General features: G+C 37.8%; 1 protein-coding gene across 1 annotated transcript; it reads left to right on the top strand.

The window, feature by feature from the left end:
• Nucleotides 1-3246: 3246 nt before the first annotated feature.
• Nucleotides 3247-10411, top strand: GCK72_008772 (uncharacterized protein; the record flags this gene model as incomplete). The annotated part of the gene is made up of 8 exons (XM_053727037.1): nucleotides 3247-3256; nucleotides 3398-3585; nucleotides 5609-5911; nucleotides 6648-7097; nucleotides 7607-7915; nucleotides 7963-8042; nucleotides 9037-9235; nucleotides 10064-10411. 8 exons carry the CDS (start codon nucleotides 3247-3249, stop codon nucleotides 10409-10411), a joined length of 1887 nt encoding a protein of 628 aa, XP_053586614.1.
• Nucleotides 10412-10633: the final 222 nt, after the last annotated feature.

The raw sequence follows: 10633 nt of genomic DNA, 5'->3' as shown, positions 1-10633 counted from the left end.
TTTCTGAGTCTCTCAATTTCGCGGACACTTTTCTTCGGTTTCGGTAGAGCGCGGTTGTAAGAAGCGTGCCGTGCTATTAGCAGGGCGCAGTTTCTACTTTTTCTCGTTAATAACACTTTTTTCGCAATGGAGTAACTTTTCATTCTCGAGTTTTCTAGGCCACAACCTTTTCCTTCATTTTTCTTCTGAAATTCTATTGGAGCGCGTTTACTCATCCACACTCAATTCCAAAATTCTTCCCCCTTCTTCCTCGAATCGTCGTCTTTTTTTTCTTGTTGTCAACACATCGGTTCCATCGGGAAAGGGGGGGACTCCCCCGATTAGTTGGGTCATAATCCTTCTGTATTTTCCATTTTTCTCGTTTTCCGTCTTAAAATTCTTCGAAAAACTTCCATTGTTCTTCTCCTCCTCCACCATCAAAATAGTGTTTTTTTTCAAATTCGAAATTTCACTGTATACTTTTTTTCTGTAGTGTCCTACTTCTCAAGATAAGGTGGCAAAGTGTTTACCCTTGCCATCAGTGATCACTTCTTCGTCTTCTCTTTTTATTTGGGTATTCTTCCCCTTTTTTTAGTATTAGTACCCAGATGTTATTCTGATCAGAAGAGTGCTGATCAGAATGTTTAGTGATCGCTGATATTTTCCGCCTTTTTCTTTTTCATTTTTAGAATAGAATTCGTCAGTTTCTGATGATAACATAAAAATACTATTGAATTCTTATTTTGCAAGTTTTTGGGTTCTTAATTATATCGGGTTAATTTATGGTCTGTTACAGGACTTGGGAACCGATAGGTGGGGACATTGTTATTTGAGATTTTTAGTTGTAATTTTAAATTGTGATTTTTCGAATTTTTCTTCAGTTTTGTGTGTTAATAGACCTACAATGTTTCTACAGTAACCTTTTTTCATTTGGTCATGTTCCTTTAAAGGTTACTGTAGCGAAAACATTTTTTTTATTTTTGAATCGAAAATCCTATTTTTAGCACCAAAAATGCAGTTTTTATAGTCAAAGTTGGCATTATTTTCTATTAATTACGATATTTAAGTAATTTAAACTTTCTATTTTTAGGAAATGTTCTGCTTTTGGCGGTTCTTAATTGTTCAATATTAATTTTTTTTTATTTTTCAATTTGCCGATGAAATTTAAAGTTTTTAGAATTCAATTTAAATCGACTTCAATGTTGTTAATTTTTTTTAAATCAATTGAAATTAATCGGGCCGGTCCGGTAAGGCTCGGAATTGAAAATTCGAAAAAAATAAATTTTCTCGAAAATTTAAAAAAAAGTTTAGGAAAAATTTTCACATTTTTAATGCATATTCAGCTTTTGACTCGATTTTGATATATTTTTGCAAAAAAACCCGAAAAACTTTAAATTTACATAGTTTTGAGCAAAACTGCTCCTTTTCTCAGTTTTTTTTCTAAATTTTCAAAGTTTTACACATGAAAATCATAAAATCTCTTATAAAACTGCCAAAAATTAGCGGAAAAACACTCTTTTCCATAGTTGTCAAGGCCCGGGCCGGCCCGGCAAGACCCGAAGGCTCGGCTTCAAAAAATGACCCCAATCTTTTTTTCGAAGTTTTTTCAATTTTTCATCGAAAATGTGACCATTTTTGACTATTTTTCAGAATTTCTTCTAATTTTGAATGATAGTCGAAAATTTGACATTTTCGCGGAAAAATTCGAAAAATTTGACAAAATTTGAAGATTTGACTTTCGCGCCAACTTGCCCGGTTGGGCCTTGACAACTATGCTCTTTTCCCACCCGATCTATTAGCACGGCACAGTTTTTACAACTGCGCTCAACCTAAATATCTATTTTTCAATTTCGGTAGAGAACAGTTGCAACCCTGCTGATACCTAAATTTCAAAATTGAGTTTTTTCCGATCCCTTTTCTCAGTATTCCATGTTCCCCAGAACTAGCCTCTACATCCCAAAGTCATAAATCTAAATCAAAAACACCTGAATTCTAAATTTGTCTCATCACATTTCTCTGGAATCTCATTAATTCACAAATTCTCATCAAAAAAAGAAGAAAAAGTACAAATTGGACACCATTTTCGACCGAATGACGTCGTAAACACAATCTTGTGGGTGTGTTTCACCGAATTCAACGAATAATTCTATCTTCCATTTTTTTTTCTGTCAGAGAAACAATTTTTCCGTCTTGTTTTTTTTTTCGATTTCCAATAAATTCAACAATCAATTATCATGACACACAATAAATGTGAAAATGATTGGGAATTCTGAATTCTTCTTCTTCTAACTTCTGCGTCTCTCTGATAAAGAGAAGATAGCGAAAGACGATTAGAGAAAATGAGAAACTTCTTTCTTCATTTTTCACTTTTTTTCGATTGAAGAGACAGTAAGGAGGCGGAATTATTTAACAGATGTCCCCCCCTTAAGAGAACCTGTTCCAGTTGTATTCTTTTCTATTCCTCCCATTTTCAGCATTTTGACATCTTTATCGACGACGTCGGGAACACGAGATCAAATTTTTTGTTTGATCTATCATTTTGAGTATGTCGAACCACTTTTTTTCGAATTCTGATCACTGTTTTATATTGATTGTAGTAGAAATATTTCATTTTTCACTTTGAAAGTCTCATTTTTTCGCTAAAATTTCAACAAAAAGTAACACGGTTTCAACAACGGCGCTCTACCAAAATCCTCTTGAGAAATTTCGAAAAAATTCCAAATAAAATCGCGTTTTTTTTTTCAAAAAGTTGAAAAATTGCTAGAAAAAAAAGACGAAACTATTTATGATTTTATATGCAATTTGTGTTAAATTTTCTCGAAACCATTAGCACGGCACGCTTCTAACAACCGCGCTCTACCGAAACCGAAGAAAATTGTGTGCGAAATTGAGAGACTCAGAGAAAAAAGTTTTTTTCCAGGGAGTTTCTGTAGAGCGCAGTTGTAAGAACTGTGCCGAGCCAATAAATAGAATTTTAAATAACAAAAAAATTATCGTGCGATGTTATTGCAAAACTTCATGCGGCGAATTGCATAAGAGGGAGGAGCGAAAGTTGAAAATCTAAAAATTAGATTATTTATGTTTAAACATCTTTAGAAAGGACTTTATTGAACAGAAAACTCTAAATTTTTCCTTTTTTTCCTCGTCTTAAAACCGCTTTTCAATAAAATTCTCCAATTCTCCTTAAATTTACAGACAAAAGCATCAGGGGCCTGAGCAGCAATCGGAGAAGCGTCGCCCTCTTCCCCGTCTCCGTCAGAATTATTCATGCCTTCCAGTAAGTTGTTTGAAATCAAATTTTGGTATATTTTGAGTCGTTTTAAGCATTTTTGAACGCTGAAATATCAAAAAAAATATGCGTTTTTCGAAAATTTTCCCAGTTTTCTCCAAATTTTCCCAATTCCACCAGTACTTTCAGGTAGTAATGCCTCAAATGGAACGTCTTCATCCGCACCGATCGCCTCGAAGTTCTCATCGAAACGAATGACGTGTTGTCAGTTGGCGATTTCAGCGATTCTCATCGGTCTCGGCTCGTTTCTTCTATTCGGAAGTCTGATTACTCATACTGTCGTCGTGCCGAACGTCGTCAAGAGCAGTATTGAAGATGTAAGCGAGTGTTGCTTGTTATTCGATTATCATTGGTCGAAAACGGGCTTAGATGAGAAAAAATGGCATTAAGACGGAGAAAATGCTGAAAATCGAGTTGATTTCTAGTGTAACAACTGCAGGGTTTCAGATTGTTTCGCAGTTTTAGAAATAGCTAATCACGGTTTCGACAAATGTGCTCCATGGAAATCCTTTGGCATAAGATCACGAAAACTCGCTTCATCGCACAACGATTGGCATGGTGCCAAATTCAAATTTCACGTTCATTTGTCGTATATTTCAATCAAAACCGCGACGCGCACGCAACGCGACTCGAAAAAATTCAAGTATTCTCGTTGCGGGCCTTACGCTTTTTGGTGAATTTAAGCGATTTCGAAAAGTTTTCATTCACAGCATGCTCTTATTTTCAGAATCAGAGAGTGCGTAGTTTCTCAAACGAAATGTATGAATTTCTTCTTAAGAAACTCGATTCTGCAACTAATTTGGAAGCGCAAATTCAAAATTCCGCTCCTCCCACTTTTTCAATAACCCGCACAAATTTACATCAGTTTTAGCTAAAACTACTGCGCTCCATCGAAATGACTCTTTTTCTCTGAATCTCTCAATTTCGCACACAATTTTCTTCGGTTTCCATAAAGCGTGGTTGTAACAAGAATATCGTGCGAATCATTTCCACACTATTAGTTCCAGAAGCTTTTTCCCACTTTCCCATCCTACCCGATTATCGCTTTCTCTCCCTACAAACCGTTCACATTACGACTACATCCATACTATAGTTAGACACACCCTTTTCCGGTTCAAACTAGGTATACAAGAGAAGAAGATTCTATCACTTTTCTCCTTTTCCTCCCAATTACACCTAAACGTCACTTCTTTTCTGAAGACGACGAACGTCATCAGATGGAAGACGTTGGGTCAGAAGGAAGATACAAATTGCGACAAAAGAGAGAAGGGGGGGGGGGGGGGGCGGGTAAACTTCGATCGTGGACCGCTACACATGCATTGTGATTGTAGTTCAACAAGTTCAATCACGTGAAAATTGAAAGTGATTTTTGATTAGAATAGGCTACAAGTAGAATGAGAGAACATTGAGATCTTGCAGGTGGCCTAGAAATCTGGATTTGGTATTCTAGTCGATATATGTACTATTTCCATTATTGCAACCGGCCGTTTTTGGCAATTCAAGAGAATCCGCCAAATTTTATTTTCGAAGACGTGGACTCAAAATTTCGCTCCTCCCAATTCAGCAATTTGTCGTATGGAGTTTTGTAATGACAGCGCACAATGATTCTGTTAGAATTATGTTAATTTTCGTGAAAATTATGACAGATTTTCTCGCATAATGAGCATGATGCGCTGTCATTGCAAAATACCGCAAATTGCGAAAGTGGGCGGAGCGAGATTTTGAGTTCGCGCTTTCAGAAATATCAAGCTTGGGGATAAAGTTTTTGAAATTGACAATATTGAGAATCCGCACAGTTTCAGAAAGGAAAATGCTATAAGCCGAGTATTTTTATTACAACTGCGCTCCACCGCAAACGAGAGAGCATCACCGAGAGACGCAGAACTTTTTTCTCGCGCCGACTCAGATTTTCATAGTTTTTGACCCGTTTTCGCTGCTTTTCAAACTTTTTTTTGTAAATTATTATGAAAAACAGCGAAAATGGGTCAAAAACTGTGAAAATCTGTGTCGGTGCGAGGAAAAACTCTGCATCTCTCGCCGATACTCTCTGGTTTGCGGTGGGGCGCAGTTGTAATAAAAATGCACTGCTAATGCAAAATCATAATCGTGCGCTGTCATTGCCAAATACCGCAAATTTCAAAAGTGGGCGGATTTTGAATTCAGGCAAAATCAAAATGGTAGATGGAAGGACGAGAATTCCAGTTTTTGATTTCTAGGCTAACTTTAAAATTTCTCAATATTTTCCCTGATTTTAGATTGACAATTCGAACATTTTCAGTCAAAAATAGAACAAGCTTCCAAAGTTTCTCCCCACCCAATTCTCATCCTCCTCTTTTCCAGAATTCCCGCCTCATCAATGGATCAATCCTATGGAAGAAATGGACAGTTCCAGACTACAGGATACGATTCAACCTGTTTGTCTACTCGATGAAAAACCCCGATGAGTTTATGAATGGAGCGATTCCGGAAGTTTCTGGCTCCGGACCGTACGTTTTCGATAAGAAATTGGAGAATCGTGTCGTGTCGGCGGAGAATGGAACTGTGAAATATCAGAGATTCTTATCGTATTTCTTCAATGAGCAGGAGTCGTGTCAGACGTGTATTCTAGGGAATCGGATATGGGTGCCAAATATGATTTATCAGGTAAGTGGGAAGGAGAGGACATCAGGACGAACAGAAAGACAGAGAGAGATTCGAAAAACGCCAGAATTTTTCAGGGTTTTGTGTTTTTTTTTCTAGATTAATCAATTTAAAAAAGTGCAAATTCAGAATTCTCGAATTCGGCCTTCTAAACTTAACATTTTGGAATCTGAAGCAGATTTAAGGATCCAGAACCTTTTATTCAACGCTTTGATGACGAGATTCAGAAGACCGGAATCAAGGACTCTCAATTTTTGGATCGGGGATTCCCAGAGAATTTCAACCTCAAACAGCTGAATTCGAGAATTAGAAATCTTGAAAATCCGGCGATTTGATAAAAATTTGGCATCCAGACATTCGGACAGACATACACATTAAACTTGATCAAATTTAAGTCCATAAACCACAAAAATCCAATTATGTAGACATCCAGAAACCCGGATGTACAGATAGACTTTCGGGATTTGAAACTTCTTTCAAATTTTCAAATTTTTGAAAGTTGGATGCCTGTAGAAGATTCAGAATTATTAATATTTCGAAATTTTGACGTGGGATTGAGAAGCTCAGATTCTGGATTCTGAAAGTTGGAATTCGGTGTTTAGTACGTAGAATTTGAACCTTAAACAGCCCAATCCGTGAATCTGAAATCTTGAGTACCCGGCGCTCTGAAGATGAAGAAGTTCGGACATCCGGACATACTGGAACCCATTAAAACAAAAAAGTTTCCATCATTTTCCAGAAATTCGTTGAAGCCGCCTCCACCGAGGGAATGAAAGCAGCCGCAACGACTCTCCTCTCTCAGACGGCATTCCTCGAAGTGGAAGTCGAAGAGCTCCTTTTCGAGGGATACAAGGATCCATTTCTCGACAAAGTTTGCGAAATTCCATTCATGAATTTCGTGTGTGAAGCTATTCTCGACGTACCCGAACGAATCGGCCTATTCTTTGAAGCCAATAATACTGCCAGTAAAATGTACGAAATCGACGATGGAACCCGTGATCCGACGAATTTGGGAAAAATTCTGAAGTATGACGAGGAGCCGTTGTTAGACGAGACATGGTGGAGTACTGAAGAGTCACTCAAGATTCGAGGCACCGACGGATCACTTTTCCATCCGTTTTTGTCGAAAAACGAAAAGTTGTATGTGTACGTCGCCGAGTTGTGTCGATCGATTTGGTTGGAATTCAAGGTAAAAATTGTGTGGAAAACGCGGCGAAGGCGCACCAGATTATTCAGAACTTGTGGAAAATTGTAGACAAAAAATTTGTGAAAAACACGGATTTTCAGTCCGAAAACACTAAAAATTCGAATGTTTCATTTTGGGTTTCTAGGCCAAATCTCGTCACCGTTGGCCTAGAAAGCCAAACTGTAAAAGGTCGGCCACCCCTGACCATTATGGAATTTGGACCGTTTTTCAAGCTGAAAATTTTCGTTTTTCCATAGTTGTCAAGGCCCGGCCCGGGAAATTGGCGCCAAAGTTCAAAATTCAAATTTTTTCGCGAAAAAGTCAAAGTTTCAACTATCATTCAGAATTGGAACAAATTCTCAGAAATCAACTAAAATAGTCACATTTTCGATCAAAAATTGAAAAAATTCAAAAAAAAAAAGGTTTTTTTCATTTTTTCTGTCCATCTCTAGTGTTCTAGTAGAAACACGGACATCCGGACACACAGACACAATTTCTCATTTATTTTCCAGGAAGAAGTCGAATATCGAGGTCTCAAGGCCTATCGTTACGTCGTCCCGCCAGAAGTCTTCGACGTGACGTATCCTGGAAATGAGGGTTACTGTAACCCATCTGACAAACAATTCTTCTCATCACAAAACGATTCTGTTGGATGCCTTCCCAAGGGTCTTCTGGAAATCTCGAAATGTCAAAAAAGTCAGCCTCCGATTACTATTTCCTTGCCAAACTTCTTGTACGCACCATCGGAAGTGAGGGAATCAGTGAAAGGATTGAATGGAACTGACGATATTCGAGACTCGATTGTGGTTGATATTGAGCCGGTAAGCACTGAAAAAAAGGATAGTCTAGAAACTTTTTTAATTTTCAGCGAGTCGGCGCGGTGCTCTACGCTCGTCGTGTCTCTCAAGTGAACATTGAAATGTGGAAGGGCAAGAATTTGACGTTCCCGTGAGTTGGGACAAACAGACAGACAGACAGACAAAATTTAGAGGTGGAAAATGGATTCTGAAGTCAACCATTAGAATTCAGGGGTGGAGATTCATAATCTTAGATAAAGGATTCAGAATGTAGTTGTGCGATTTAGACAAATTTGACTTTTCGAGCTTTAGGATTCAGAATTTCGATGTCAACAATGAGATTTTAGGGTTGGAGATTCAGAAGCCTAGATAAAGGATTCAGAAGTCGGGAATCTGAACTTCTGACTATCAGAATTTTGACGTTTGAAACGGATTCAGGGGTTTCGTACTTCAAAATCCTGATATGAGATTCAGAGTTTCGAATTGTGGAATCAGAGTTAGTAGCTTTAAAATCATAACTCTTAAGTTCAGAATAAGTATTCTGAACTGTTAATGTAGAAATTTGAATCTCAAAAAGTCGAATTTCAAAATCTGAAATCTTGAACATCCGGTGCTTTGATGTAGATTCAGATTCCCCAAAAACTCAGACATCTGGACATCCAGACACACAGACAAATAATAAAATCAATAAACTCATGTTCAGAATCCAAGACAAAATATCTGAAATGTTCATGAAAATCTAGTTCTGTAGACATCTGGAAACGCGTACATACAGACAGAAATTTAGGATTTAGAATTCTGATATTAGAAACAGATTCAGGAAAAAAATTCATACTTCAACATTTTGACGTGGGATTCATAATCCCAGAATTCTGAATTCTACATCAAGATTCAGAATTCGGAATAGAATTTTATCATGAAAAATCCAAATTTGAGAATCTGAAATTTTTGTTTTTGGCGCGCCTCCCCGACAGTTGAAGATTTAGATTTCCAGAAGCTCGGACATCAGGACTCACAGACAGACATTATTTCATCAAATTCTCATAAAAATCCCGCTCTGAGGACATCCAGAAATCGCGACACACAGACAGAGGCAGATAACATTCCAAAATGTCATCCCCTTCTAATCCCCTTATTCATTTCAGTGTGAATTTGAAAAAGATGAAATCCGCACTGATCCCCGTCATCATTCTCCACGAGACATCTGAAATCGACGATGATTCTCTGGAAACAATTCGATCACAACTGTATGAGACTGAATCGATTGCCTACACTTCATGTAATATTATGATGATTATTGGAGCAATTGTCCTGCTGCTCGGTTTCTTGTTTTTAGCGTTTTCGGTGAGTTTGGTGGCCGAAATTGGGATTTCTAGGCCACATTATTTGCAGCTCGGACTATTCGACTCACTCCTCGGCCGCCGACCGAAACGATCCGATGGCTTATCTCCCGAACCCCTCCCACCGTATATCCCGAAGGGAGAACCCAACGGATTCCACCATAATCATGCATACATGTGATTTTGCTGAAATTTTATGAAATCCAATTTTTTTTTGAAAATATGGTATGTACTATAGCTTTACTCCCCCCACTTCTCACAGTTCCTTTGACATATGCCCACCCCCCATCCCAGTTCCCCCCTCATACTGATTTGTTCAATTCATATTGCATACGGGTTTTTGTTAATCTTTGATTCATGTAATTCTTGTTAATTGATTTTGTAAATAGTGATTTTTACTACTGACACAGTAAAGAGAATGCGTAGTTTGTGATATATAAATATGTGAATCACAATAAAATTTGGTGTTGCTTTTAAGAGTTTTTTTGACGGATTTTCGGGAATTTCAGTGTTTTTTTAGCTTAAGTTTGAGAAAATGCGCTCTACCGAACTTCACTTGTAAAACTGTAAGTTTCTCATTTTTCCGTGTTATTTTTTCGAGCTCGGTGGAGCGAAGTTGCAAACCTTCAGCAAAAGTTTGAAAGGCTGAGCAACTGCGCTTCAATCCAGTTGAGAAATTTTTTCTTTTTCTCATCCTAATTTTGTCACAAGAAAATTTCATGAAAACCTCTCTGAAACATTGGAAATTGGCCCAATACTAACCCCTACCGTAACCTGAATAGTCACATGTACACTCTCCACCCATTCCCTCTTAAAACTCAAATCATTTCAGTACCAAGAAGAGCACGAGAAGAAGCTGAGAAAGTGTCTCTACGTCTCCCGTTGCAAAAGTTTGAAAGGATTCCGACGGGATCTCACTTGGAGACATCCACACGATGTGGAAGACGAACTGGAGACATATCATCTGGACGAGTTCGATGGGTTCATGAAGATGCTTCGGAAGAAAGAAAGAGTCATTTCGAGTCTGGAAGAACAGTACTTTCCAGGAGTCATCACATGCTATCCAGAGGATATCGCAGAGTTCTTTGAGAAAAGATGGAAGAGAATCAAGAAATCTTTTGTTTCTGCTAAGAATAATATCTGTAATTGCTTTAAGCGTAGCCCTGCAATCAATCAATAAACATTCCATTTAAATTTGACAGTTTACTTCAAAAAATAGGTGAGGTTCAGGAGGTCAAATTGAAAATAATTGAAAACAATTGATTCTTGGAACACTTGACAAAATAAAACACATATTGAAATCACTCCTAATCGTTTCGACGATTGCGTTTAGTAGTAGGCTCATCTGGACTGTGACCTCTTTTTCCTCCCGGACTGGCTGCTCTCGCCAACGGTTTCACCG

The sequence above is a fragment of the Caenorhabditis remanei genome, chromosome III (genome assembly GCF_010183535.1).
Source record: "Caenorhabditis remanei strain PX506 chromosome III, whole genome shotgun sequence".
NCBI classification, from domain to species: Eukaryota; Metazoa; Nematoda; class Chromadorea; order Rhabditida; family Rhabditidae; genus Caenorhabditis; species Caenorhabditis remanei.
Note: the sequence above shows the minus strand (reverse complement) of the source record. Positions and strands in the feature narration are given on the sequence as shown.